At 45.2% G+C, this 14355-nt stretch overlaps 1 protein-coding gene across 3 annotated transcripts in view; it reads right to left on the bottom strand.

The window, feature by feature from the left end:
• The window catches only part of Nsd1 (nuclear receptor binding SET domain protein 1), a 106146-nt gene extending 94014 nt beyond the window's left edge, over positions 1–12132 (bottom strand). For 2 of the 3 annotated variants that reach the window (XM_013119295.3, XM_013119296.3), the window contains exon 1: positions 11167–12093. In XM_013119295.3, the coding sequence (XP_012974749.1) occupies positions 11167–12093 (927 nt within the window). Of the gene's footprint in view, positions 1–11166 lie in introns of all 3 variants that reach the window. The other variant, XM_005078352.4, reaches the window with a different exon arrangement.
• Positions 12133–14355: the final 2223 nt, after the last annotated feature.

Genomic DNA, 14355 nt, shown 5'->3' with positions numbered 1-14355 from the left:
ACTGTGTAGGTAGATATACAGTATATAGGCCAATAATACACTTCTTAGTTTCAGCTCCTCAGGAGAGTAAGAGAGAAGGATCACCTGATCCCAAAGGTATAAGATGACCCTGAGAAGCACAGAAAGACCCTAAAGAAAAAGACAAACAAAATATTTTATATAAAAAAAACTGTTTTTTAAGTATAACTTATATGGGTGTTTTGCATGCATGTCTGTGTGCCACAAGCACTTCTGGTGCCCAGGGAGTTCAAAAACATTAGATTCCTAGAACTAGAGTTACAAACAGTTGTAAGCTGCCATGTGTGTGCTAGGAATTGAACCCCAGTCTTCTGGAAGAGCTGGTTCTTATTCATTCACTGAGCTATCTTTCCAGCACCCATATGAAAATGTTTATCTTACACTTTGCTCCTTGAAACATAAAGCAACTTTAAATTACTTAAGTTAAATAGCATAAAACGTAAATGGAACGCTTATAAATGGAAACCTTTAATATACTCAGAAAATATCTAAAGTCTATCTAATGCAACTGGGGAGGGTGGCTGCTGGGAGAAACAGGTACATAAGAGCCCTTGAGAAGAAAAACTGTCAACAGTTAATTACTAAGAGGCTCCCAATATAAATTGAGAGGACTAGAAAAGAGCAAGACTAGCCTAGTCTGCATAACATGATCCTGTCCTAAAAAGAAAAAAGTTACCCTTAGATCACCATGAGACTATAAATGCAAATAAAGTTGTTATAAGTGTCTCCAAAACAATGTGACTTTATAAAAACAGGTCTTTCTAGAATTTAACTGTACTACCAGGAGAAGTAATGGCAAAACCAATATTAACATTTCTGGTAAACATATACTCTATACTGGATATACAATTATTAAAATAAACCAGGGCCTGTCTACAGAGCAAGTTCCAGGACAACCTCCAAAGCAATACAAAGAAACCCTGTCTCAGAAAAACAAACAAACAAATAAATAAATAAATAACCCTGGGGCTTAAGAGATGGCTCAGAGATTAAGAGCACGAGCTGTTCTTCCAGAGGACCTAGGTTCAATTCCCAGCATCCACATGGTGACTCACAACTGTCTGTAACTCTACCCCCAGGAAATCTAACACCCTCACTCCTCATTCACATAGATCATTTAAAAAAAAATTAATCTTTATATCTCAAACACTAAACTTAAAGTAAAGGTAGAATTTTCTCATGTTCACGCTACAAATATATTTTGTAGTAAAACGCAAACAGAAGTCATTTGTTAAGATGTTGCCCTTTGTTAATAATTTATGCCAGGCAGTGGTGGTGCATGCCTTTAGTCCCACTAGTCAGAGGCAGAGGCAGGCGGATCTCTTAAGTTTGAGACCACCCTGCTCTATAGAACAAATTCCAGAAGGATGACCTTGAACTCCTGATCCTTATATAGCTGAAGCTGGCCTTGAACTCCTGATCCTCTTGCCTCAGCTTCTCAAAGGTTAGGTTTAGAAGTATGAGGTTGGGTGGTGGTGGCACAAGCCTTTAATGCCAGCACTCGGGAGGCAGAGGCAGGCGGATCCAGCATGGTCTATAGAGCGAATGCCAGGACAGACTCCAAACCCTGTCTCGAAAAACCAAAAGAAGAAAGGAAGGAAGGAAGAAAGGCAGGCAGGCAAACAAAGATAATAAATAAATAACTATATATGAACAAGTTACACAATGATGACTTAAAAGTCTGGTAACTCTTTAGGACAATGGTACCTTGGTTATATGACTCCCTCCAAATGACTTAGTCTTCAGAGTCTAATTTTATTTTTTAAATTTACTTTTGAGACAGATTTCCATTATATAGTCTTTGCTGGCCTAGAACTCACAAGAGTTCCTCCCACCACTGCCCTGCAATTGCTGGGGTTAGAGGTGTGTACCCCCTCTTCCTCTTGTTTATACAGAGTGCTAGGGTCTGAATCCAGAACATTATGCACACTTGGAAGCACTCTCCCTGCTGGTTTATATCCCCATACAGATTTACTTTTCTAAATTATAAATCTAAACAGGCCCAACAGGACATGTCTGTGATTCCAACAGTTGCTCTGGAGGCTGAAACAGAAAGGTGAGTTCTAAACCAGTCTAGGCAACACTGGGAAAGCAAAGTAAAATAAAATGGAAGGACTAGAACACATATAATCTATTAAGTGAAAAAACAATATTAAAAGTGCACATAAAGTCGAGGCCGGGCTGGACCGATAGCCCCCGAAACAATACAGAGAAACCCTGTCTCGTAAAAACCAAAAAAAAAAAAAAAAAAAAAAAAGTGCCACATAATCTGCTACTCTGTGCTATTTAGTGGGAAGACACAGTAACCAGATGTTAAGTGAACAGGCACTGCAGTCATTTCACTGGTGAAGTTCTAAAACTTCATTGAAAAAACTTTTCTACTGAAAAATTAAAGCTAGCAAGGTGGTTCCAGGGTAAAGGCACTTGCTGTTAGGCCTGACTGTGTGAGTTCAATTCCTGGAACCCACAGGGTGGAAGGAGAAAACCTGCTCATCAGGTCGTCCTGTCTTCCACACGTGCACTGTAGCTAGCAGGCACGCACACGCACGCACGCACGCACACACACACACACACACACACACACACACACACACACACACACACCAAGAAAAGGTAAGAATTCCTAATAGGTGTGGTGGAACATGTCTTTAACCCTACAGTTGAGTGGGAGATTACAGGGCTACATAGAAAAACCTTCTCCCTCCCTCCCTCCCTCTTTCCCTTTCTCTCTCTCTCTCTCTCTCTCTCTCTGTCACACAGACAGACAGACAGACAGACAGACAGACAGACACACACACACACACACACACACACACACACACACACAGGTAGGCAGTGGTGGCCATGCCTTTAATCCCAGCATTTGGGGGGCAGAGGAAGGCTAATCTCTCAGTTGGACACCAGCCTGGTTTACAGAGCTAGTTCTAAGACAGCCAAGGCTATTCAAAGAAACCCTATCTCTCAAAAAAAAAAAAAAAAAAAAACCAACAACAACAACAAAACTCACAAATTTACATGTACATTTGTCCGTGTGGGGAGGTGTGGGGGAGGGAGGGAGGGAGAGTAGACAGACACTACAGAAGATCACCAAAGCTATAAGCTAGTCTGATGCCAGGCTAGTTTGAGCTGCACAGTATGTAGTTACATAGCTCTATAGTTGTCTTAAACCTCCCAAAAATCTTTTAATTTGTGGTAGAGATGTAGCTCAGGTGCTACCAGGCCTGCTTAGCACGGATGACACCTGGGATTCTGCACCAGCACCCCAGATATGGTGGTGCACACCTGTAATCCCAGCGCTCCAAAAGTAGAGTCAAGAAGGTCAAAGTCAACATCACCCTCAACAAAATAACTAATTTGAAATCAGCCTGGAATATATGATACCATGTTTCAAAGAGAAGGGAAAACAAAGGATTAGATCTAGAGCTATCCAAACTGTGAGCAATACTACACAAAGCTGAATCAAAGACTCAGTACTACACACAGCTGAATTAAAGACTCAGTACTACATACAGCTGAATTAAAGATACAGTACTACACACAACTGAATCAAAGACTCAGTACTACACACAGCTGAATCAAAGACTCAGTACTACACACAGCTGAATCAAAGACTCAGTACTACACACAACTGAATCAAAGACTCAGTACTACACACAACTGAATCAAATACTCAGTACTACACACAGCTGAATCAAATACTCAGTACTTCACACAGCTGTATCAAATACTCAATACTACACAGATGTATCAAATAGACTCAGTACTACACACAGCTGAATCAAATACTCAGTACTTCACACAGCTGTATCAAATACTCAATACTACACAGATGTATCAAATAGACTCAGTACTACACACAGCTGTATCAAATACTCAATACTACACACAGCTGTATTAAATACTCAATACTACTACACACAGCTGAATCAAAGACTCAGTACTACACACAGCTGTATCAAATACTCAGTACTACACACAGCTGTATCAAAGACTCAGTACTACACACAACTGAATCAAATACTCAGTACTACACACAGCTGAATCAAAGACTCAGTACTACACACAGCTGAATCAAATACTCAGTACTTCACACAGCTGTATCAAATACTCAATACTACACAGATGTATCAAATAGACTCAGTACTACACACAGCTGTATCAAATACTCAATACTACACACAGCTGTATTAAATACTCAATACTACTACACACAACTGAATCAAAGACTAGTACTACACACAACTGAATCAAATACTCAGTACTACACACAACTGAATCAAAGACTCAGTACTACACACAGCTGAATCAAATACTCAGTACTTCACACAGCTGTATCAAATACTCAATACTACACAGATGTATCAAATAGACTCAGTACTACACACAGCTGAATCAAATACTCAGTACTTCACACAGCTGTATCAAATACTCAATACTACACAGATGTATCAAATAGACTCAGTACTACACACAGCTGTATCAAATACTCAGTACTACACACAGCTGAATCAAAGACTCAGTACTACACACAGCTGAATCAAAGACTAGTACTACACACAACTGAATCAAAGACTAGTACTACACACAACTGAATCAAATACTCAGTACTACACACAGCTGAATCAAAGACTCAGTACTACACACAGCTGAATCAAAGACTCAGTACTTCACACAGCTGTATCAAATACTCAATACTACACAGATGTATCAAATAGACTCAGTACTACACACAGCTGTATCAAATACTCAATACTACACACAGCTGTATTAAATACTCAATACTACTACACACAGCTGTATCAAAGACTCAGTACTACACACAGCTGTATTAAACAGACTCAAAACCACACACAGTTGTATCAAATACTCAGTACTACACACAGCTGTATCAAACAGTACAGTTTTTTTAAATCTATTTTTGCTGGGTATGGTGACACAAAACTTCAAGGAGAGGTAAGAGGGAGATTTCTGAGTTTGAGACAAGCATGGTCTACGTATGTGTTTAATGCCACCCAAAAATACAGCATACAGCGAGACCCTGACTCAAAAAACAGCCAGGTGGTGGTGGCACACACCTTTAATTCCAACACCCAGAAGGCAGATACAGGGAGTTTGACGCCAGTCTGATCTACTGAGTGAGTTCCAGACAATGAGTGCTACACAGAGAAACCCTAAAAACTAAAACAAACAAATAAAAGTAATAGCTCAACCACTGAGTCACCTCTCCAGCCCCTGAATTATTTTAATTCTTTATGGAAATCAATGCAAGATGTAAACCTATCAAGAACTATTGAAAGTCACCTTTGTCAGCCAGGCGGTGGTGGTGCACACCTTTAATTCCAGCACTGAGGAGGCAGAGGCAGGCAGATCTCTGTGTGTTTGAGACTAGTTTGGTTCGAAATATGAATTCCAAGTCATCCAGGGCTACACAGAGACCCTGCCTCAAATAAATGTGTGTGTGTGTGTGTGTAGAAGTCAGAGAACAGCTTGCAAGAGTCAGTTGTATCCTACCATGCAGGTCTCAAGGAAATGAAGTTATCAGGCTTGCAAGAAAGTGCTTTTTACCACTGAACTATGCCTTACAAACTGAAAATATGAAAAGAATTTTAGAGGCCTTTATAATTTCATCTAGCAGCAGGAGAGACAAAAACCTAATGTAATATATTTAGGACACATGAATATGCATCAATGTATTGGTTCTCCAACAAAATTTCTAATACCAGAAACTATTTATTTGTAAACTATGGTATCACAAGATGTAAGGAGATCGGCGCTGCAGGGCTTGCCTACAATCTCAGTGCCTGGGAGGTGAAAAGGAACATTAGGAATTCAAGGTCATTCTCACTACTCAGTGAGTTTGAGGTCAGCCTGGGCTACATGCTTGAGATTCTATCTCAAACCAAAAGAAGAGAGGTATGAAATAATGCTTATTGAGTCATTAAAAGAATGTACATCATCTAGACTGAGATGGGAGGATAGTAAATTCAAGGTCAAGCTAGGCACCTTAGCAAGACCCTGTCTCAAAACAAACGTTAAAAAAAGGTGTGTGTGTGTGTGAGACAGGGCACCTGCCTACCACGTATGGAAACGTAAATACTATTCACAACATTAGCAACCCCCACTAACAAAACCTGTGGAGATGACTCTCAACACATGGTAGGCTAAGGCAGGAGGGTTTGGAGTACAAGTCAACTGAACTATATATACTAGTAAAGTGGTCATCGTTATTGTCACCACCAATGCAACTACCACCAGATAATTTGAAAATGAACAAAATATATTAATATACTCAACAAAGACAAAATAGCAGGGACTAGAGATGGCTCAGTGGTCAAGAACACTGGCTGCTCTTCCAGAGGTCCTGAATTTAATTCCCAGGACCCACATGGTGGCTCACAGTCGTCTATAGTAGAATCTGATGCTCCCTTCTAGCATAAAGTCAGTATCGTATACATAGAACATGAATTCAATTCCCAGGACCCATGTGGCAGCTCACAACCATTGGTAATCCAGTTCCAAAACATCAGATACCCTCTTCTAGCCTCCAAAGACACCATACACATGTGTATAGACATTCATGAAGGCAAAACACTAATACACATAAATCATTTTTTTAAATGTATGCATTAAGCTATCAGCAAAAATGTAAGTTAACACCACAATGAAGGTACATGAATTTAATCCCAGCATTCGGGAACAGAGGCAGGAGGATATGAATTCAAGGTTAACCTGGTCTACAGAGTTAGTTCCAAGATAGTCAAAGGCCCTGTTTCCAACCACCCCCGAAAAACAAACAATAACAACGAAGGGACCCAGGACCACTTCAGAGACTAAAATCACTACACTTTTAGGCCTGACCACACACACTCAATGCCCACAATTCACAAAAAGCTAGATGCAGTAATATGTTCTTATAACCCCAGCACTGCTAAGGTAAGACAGGAGAACTGCCTGGAAACTCATGGGGCAGATAGCCTGGAGTACAGAGAATAAACAAGAGACCCTGCCTTAAAGTGCAAGGAGATAAGGAAATCTAGTAAGTGATCCTGACTTGCATGTGAGTACTGTGGCTCATCCGAGCAGACACACATAAACACAACTAAATTAAATGGTTTTAGAAACACAATGGACTTAGCAAAGAGAACTGACTCTCACAAATTGTCCTCTAACCTCCTTATGCAGGCTTGGCTAAAAAAAAAAAAAAAGAAAGAGGTAAGTTCAAACCTTAAATACTCCCTAGTTTTGTTTTTATGTGGAACCTAGGGCCCTATGCATGGCATACATAGCTACTGAACTACAACTCCAGTTGCTGTTATTTGTTTGGGACTTGGTATGCTTTTGTTTTTTTGGTGTGTGTGTGTGTGTGTCTGAGAGAGAGAGAGAGAGAGAGAGAGAGAGAGAGAGAGAGAGAGAGAGAGAGAGAGAGAGAGAGAGAGAGAGAGAGAGAGAGAGACTTGCTATGTCCCAGGTTGCTCTTGAATATACTGTGTAACTCAATGTGACCTGGAGCTCACCACCCTTTATCCTTCAAATATTAAGATTACAGGCACAGTCACTCCACTGTCTTATTGTTTTTGTTTTAACATTTTCCGAGATTTTTAGATTTACTTTTTCATGTTTTTATGTACAGTATTTTGTCTGCATGTGTATCTCTTCAGCACATGCATGCAGTGCCTGAGGAAGCCAGAAGATGGAGTCAGATCTCCTGGGACTGAGTTACAAAGGGTTATGAGTCACTTTGTGGGTGCTAGGAACCAAACTTGAGTCCTCTGGAAGAGCAGTCAGTGCTCTTTAACAGCTGAGCCATCTCTTCAGAGTAAGAGAGTGTGTGTGTGTGTGTGTGTGTGTGTGTGTGTGTGTGTGTGTGTGTGTGTGTGTGTGTGTGTGTGTGTGTGTGTGTGTGAGACCATGGAGACCAGAGACATCAGATCTTCCTGGACCTGGAGTTACAGGCATTAGATGCTGGGAATCAAACCTCCAGGAGTAGGCACACTTAAAAGCTGAGTTGTCAATCTAGCACACACACCTTTTTGAATGGCATTTTACTGTGTAGCCCTGGCTGACCTTGAACTCTATAAGGAGATCAAACTAGCCTGGAACTCGGGTCTCTCCTTTCAGTGCTAGGATCAAAAGTGTGTGCAACAACACCCAGTGTTTAAACCTCATTCTATAAACCAAACTGGCTTCAAAATCAAATTCTGCCTTTAGCCTCCCAAGTGCTGGGATTACTGACATGTGCCATGACATCCAGTTTAATACTGCATTTTAAGTGACTAACATAAGGTGAAATGATCAATTTGCAATCAGATTTTCTTAAAGTTCCAAAGTCATCTAGAGACATTTTCAACAGTTAAGAAGCAAACTAAATAAATCAATGCAATTAGATGAGCAATCCCTGTGCCACATGACTATAGTAACAATAGGGGGATTTGGAGCTTGAGGCCACTCTATGCTACAAAAACAAAAAACAGGTGCAGTCAGGTGATAATGGCACAGGCCTTTAATCCCAGCACTTGGGAGGCAGAGGCAGGTGGATCTCTGTGAGTTCGAGGCCAGCCTGGTCTACAAGAGCTAGTTCCAGGACAGCCTCCAAAACCACAGAGAAACCCTGTCTCGAAAAACCAAAAAAAAAAAAAAAAAAAAAAAAAAAGTGTAGTAAAGCATCTATAACTCCATCTTTTGAGGTGAAAGCAGGAAGATCAGACTTTCAAGGTCATTATCTGCTATACATCAAGCTCAAGAAGAACAGTCTCAAAAATATATACACATAGGGCTGGTAAGATGACCCAGCAGATAAAGGAGCTTTCGCCATGAAGGCTGATGAACTTAGTTTAATCCCCAAGACCCACAAAGTAGAAGGCCACAACCAACCCCCACAAGCTGTCCTCTGACCCCACATTCATGCCATGCCATGTGTGTGATGGGTTTAAACCACATGCCAGCCAGGCAGTGGTGGCGCACACCTCTAATCCCAGCACTCAGGAGACAGAGACAGGCGGATATCTGTGAGTTCAAGACCACCCTGGTTTACAAGAGCAAGTTCCAGGACAGCCTCCAAAGCCACAGAGAAACTCTGTCTCAGAAAAAAACAACAACAAAAAGAAAAAACAAACAAAAAAACCACATGCCAAATAATAAATATAACAAAAAGTTTAAAATACAAATGTGGAAAGAGAAAATTAGGGAGTTACTTCAAAGACTGGTTAATCACTAAAGAAAGTCAGTTGTACTCAATCCTGACGGAAATGTTCGTATACCATAAAAATGGACTTGTTTTGAACACTAGCTCAGGTTAGCCTCAAACTAAAGACAACCCTTCCTGCCTCGGTTTCTTGAGTGTTAAGAAACAGGCATGAACCACCACATCTGTCCCACTTTTTCTTTTATGACATTTCTTTTTCTTACAAGACTATGAAAACCCACCCAATGAGACAGTAGAGAATAAAGTAATTAATAAGAAATCACTGCCTGTTATAATCTTTTTTCAAGATGTCACCTAATATATACAACTTCTTTGTACTAAAAAAAAGGAAGTAAATAAAATTTTCTACATCTATACAAGTCTGTCAGCTACCATGTTAGATGCATAGTATTCTCAAAAGGGCAAGGGGGACAGAAGGGTGGTTTTGTGAGACAAAGTTTCACACTGTAGAACAGGCTGACTTAGAACTCACTATGTGACCCAGGTGGGCTTCAAACTCAAGAGTGCTCACTCTCCAAAGTGTTAAAATTACAGGTGTAAGTCACTAAGTTACCAGCTCTGTTGCAGCTTGAACAGGATCAACACTAGACTACAGATACTTGATGAGAACTACAGATTTATATTTCTATGCTTCTACTCAATCTATCTCTACACTCAAATCTAATGCATTTGTGAAAACAAGAACAAAACTGTACACATGTACAATTAATAAACGTGAATCCAAGAAAAGCTTTGTTGAGATGCCACTAGGTTTTCAAAATAAACTATATACATCCAGTACAACAGAAATTCAAGATATCACCTCAGTAATTTAAAAAATTTTTAAAATCTGTAACTGCCAAGCTAAGAAACCAGAGTACTAAATCATAGCTGATATCAATCAACAGAAACAAAGGTGACACACCCACATTCTCTCTGCAAGTTAAAGATCAACAGAGGTCTAGGGTTAAATGAACTTTTAATGCCTTCAAAACAATCATCTATACACTATAAAAAATTCTTACAAAATCTATGTTGTATTTTCAGCATCTGGTGACTCCCAACAAAAATATAACCCTCTTTGGTGACATCATCAGTGACTATGACAATACAGGGTTAGAGCAGAAGCAAAACCAGAGTCAAGTATGTAAAGCTAAAAGTGATCTTCCAGAAAGCAAGTACCTTTGCTTTTAGTGCTGATGAAACCGGCTAAGAGAGGTCAACTGGTCATTAACTAATCAAGAAATTCTAACTTCTAAAAACAAGAACTTGTCTCTTGCCCCTTCCAGCAGAAAATACTACATAACACTAGTAGACTCGTTATTCCTCTCCACCTCTACACGCATGTGCATACGTGCACACACATGCTATCTACAGATACACTTCAAAGCTTATCAAGCCCAACTTGGTGGTGGCAGTTACCAAAGGCATAGACTGCTGCAATGTTACAAGTTCAGAAAAAATTTACCTAAATGTTGAGTGATGGCAAAGAAAGTTTCTATCTTAGCCAAGTTAAATCTGTGCCCAACTTGCTGCAAATCGGGACCATGAGAAATTAAACCATGCTTTATGAAGAAGCAGGACAAATCACACATTGGTTCCCATGAACTAGCGGCATCAGCAGACCAAAGCTTTTTGTGTTTCTTGTTTTGTTTGTTTGTTTTTTAAGTTACTCAAATGTATACCTACCTGTATCTCGAAAATGTAAACCTGACCTCAGTCAAATGCCCTTAGACCTGTAACACTTACTCAACGGAGCAATCTGGGATAAACTATAAAGAACCAAACTCACACAACAGAGATAAGGTTTAAAAATCGAGGTAAAATTTCCTGAAAAAAAGCTCAAAAGCTCATGGTTAGCTTCCGGCTATGAACTGGTAACAAAACAAGTTAGTTAAGTTTTCCCTTTAAGTGGCCTGTATATATACATTCAAGTATATATTTAAGTTGTACCAAAAGCTGCTTACAAATGGCAATTCCTGTGAAGTAGATGATGATGAAGTCCCAGGTAATTCTAGCATGTTTCCTAATGTACTGGTACTGGAGTCTGGATCATCCTGAAAAGATAAATTTATTGAGTTAAATTGCTCTTCTACGTTAATGTTTGTATCTCCTAGTGAAATGGGGGCTGGGAGGAGGGCTGTTTTTTCATTGCTTCGGTCCACTTCATTTCTTTGTTTATTTTTCTGTTTTTCAGTTTCAGGAGCTAATGGCAAGAACGGCCGTTTGACCGCCCCATGTCTACTCTCTGGAGTGCTGTCTCGTTCACTTCCCATGGCCATTTCTACACCGATTTCTGATTTAGGCTCATTATTGCAGGTGGCATTGGTCTGAGTTTCCTCAAAGATCTCCACTATACTCTCATCCTTTGTGACTGGCTGTTCTGGGTCCATTTCAGAATCTACAACTGCATCGTCCACACAAGTAAAATTCTCAAAGTGCAGAAAGCCATTCTTGGTCGTCTTTGTGACTCTTAACTGGAGTTCAGGGGAGTTATTACAAGAGGGATCCTGTTTCATAGCAAGTGCTGTTGGACCACCAGGACTCAAGGACGTGCAAGCAACTGCCGATTGAGCTCTTGAATCACTTTTTGCAGGGTCTTGAAAGGACTCTGATCCATCAGCAGACCCACTTAAATACTCTACATTGATCATGGAGGCCAGATCTTGTAGTCTCCGCAGTGGAATGTAACAAGACGGAGAATCTTGTCCATAAGCATTTTGGGGTGCTCCACTGGCAGTCGGTAACTGCATAGTACACCCTTTAAGTGGCTCAGAAAAATTGGATTGACCATTACCGAAAGGGCTGTCCTTGTCTTCGGGGGCCTCTAAATTCACTGGATTAGAAAAGGACAGCAGACAATTCCTTCTAGATAGTTCACAAGTCTGATCCATACTGTGCCCGCATCGACCTGGAATCCAAAAGACACAGCGATTAATCTGAGTTAACAGACCATCTGACTCTTCTCTTCAAAATGGCAGCCGCTCCCGAAGGCCCAGTGGCCTTTCTGCTGCACTTCCAAGGACGGAAAAAGTTCTCCAGGCTGACGACAGGAAAATGGCCTCAGTGAGTCTCCGCGAACTACATCTTCCTGGAGCCGGGCGAACCCTGCCACATGGAAACCGCCCGTTCATCTTCCCTGCGCTGCAGGGTGATGGACACTGGGGCTTAACGAAAATTAAAACCCTTTGGCAGTCACCATTCCCGGATCTCGAACAAGAACCCTCCTCCTCCCCACGCCCAAGGTCCGGCAGCCAAATCTTTTGAAAGAGAAGGGGGCTGCGGGTTTCGGGGCAGCTTCTGGACGCTGCACAAAAAGGTATCCCCCTCCTCCTCCTCCTCCTCCTCCTCCTCCGGCTGGGCGCAGCGGTCACAATAGCGCTGCACCCCGCGCCCAGCCGGCGCCGGAGCCTTTGCAGCTACCGTGCGCAGGCCTCAAGCGAGTTGGCCGAGGCGGGTGAGCCCCAGGGGCTCGCCTTCCTGACGGCAAACGTGCCGGGATCGCAGCTGCAAGGGCCTAGAGGCCGGGACACGGCCGGGAGAGAAACCGAGGCGGCCGGCGAGGCCGAGCCAGGGTAGCAGCAGCTGCTACAGGCTTGACAAACATGGCTGCTGCCGACGCCGACGCCGCCTGCCCGGGCCGCGCTCCTTCCCACAGCCGCGGCAGCGCCTCCCGGCAGCGCTGTCGGCTCTCGTCAACACTCAGCAGCACGCAAAGTTTGCTGCGGGAGGGCGGCCGCCCCCGCGACCCCCCCCCACAGCCGGCTACCTGAGGGGAAGCAGAGGCCGAGGTGCGCGCCGGGGGACGGCCGGCGAGGCACGGGCCGCGTCGGGAGGAAGTTCCCCGCAGCCCGGCCGGCTAGGCCTGAGGCCGGCTGGTAGTGATGGAGGCGGGGGAGGGGGCCGCGGCGGCAGCGCCGCCCGCCACCGACGCCGCTCGGCCAACGGGGCCTCCACCGAGTCCCTCACCTCACGGCCACCACCATCTTCCCGGCCCGGCTGTCTCCTCCCTCCCCGTCCCGCCCGTCGCCCACCCCTGCGCTCTAGTTACCGTGCCCCGCGCCCCCTCCCGGGCCAGCTGGGGGGAGGGGGTGACCCTCATTACACCGGGGCGCGAGCAGCGCGGAGCACAGAGAGAGGAGCCGCTCGCCGCACCCCCTTCCCCCCCCCCCGCGTTTCTCTTTGGGCGAGGAGGCAGCGAACGCGACCTGCCCCGGCCTATTCCTCCTCCGCCGCCGCCACCGCCTCCTCCTCCTCCTCACACCCCCACCGCGCGCGCCCCCGCGGCGGCGCGTGCTCCGGAGAGCGCCTCGCGCCGGCCCGCGTGCGACAGGAGCCCCGGGCGCGCGCGCTCCCTCCCCCCACGCCGCGCGCCCGCGCCCGCGCGCGCCCCCACCCACCCCGCCAGCGCCTCACTCTTCGGGGTTCAGGGCGGGTGAAGCCGGGCTCGCGAGCGAGCGGGCGGGCGGGCGGCCCAATCAGCGGCGCCGCCGCTGCCGCCCCCTCCCCTCCCCCGGTGCGCCCGCTCACGGCCCGGGCCTACGGGCTGGTCCCGCCGCCCGGGCGGGGCCTGAGGCCGGCTCCCTGGGGGCCTCGCGCGCCTCCGGGGAGTGTCGGGGCCTGCGGGCGTCGTGGGTGGCATTCCCAGCCCGTCACCTACCTCGGGGCCCTGCGTCGGCCCCTGGTCGCACACAGCCACCGCAGCCTCCTCACCCCGAACCCCAGCCCCGCAGACACCTGGCCGGGCCGAGGCCTGTCCCTGCTCAGGCCCGCGTCAGCCCCGGCCTCCATCTTAGGTTACAGCCCGGGCTCCCCATCCACTGGGCACCTGCCCTCGGCCCGCTGGCTTCGACCCGAGGCCAAGGCAACCCCCCTCTTGCCGTAGGGCTCACCTGGGGGCTGGGCATAGGGTCTTCGAGGCCTCGGGCCCCGGGCAGACGTGGCCGCAGGTGAACCCCCTTGCCCAGCCGCACCCCAAAGCCACACCACCACCACCACCACGACAGACCCAGCTGAGCAGGAAACAAAATGGAGGCAGCAGCTCGGGTCTGCCTCCCCGAGCCAAGCCCGTGCAGCCCTGGGGCTCCCTTCAGCCGCAGGCTCGACGCCCGCGAGGCAGGGGGCTGGCTCCTCCCGGGAGCCTCGGGCAGCCGCCC

This window comes from Mesocricetus auratus, unplaced genomic scaffold (genome assembly GCF_017639785.1).
Source record: "Mesocricetus auratus isolate SY011 unplaced genomic scaffold, BCM_Maur_2.0 Super-Scaffold_100013, whole genome shotgun sequence".
Lineage (NCBI taxonomy): Eukaryota > Metazoa > Chordata > Mammalia > Rodentia > Cricetidae > Mesocricetus > Mesocricetus auratus.
Note: the sequence above shows the minus strand (reverse complement) of the source record. Positions and strands in the feature narration are given on the sequence as shown.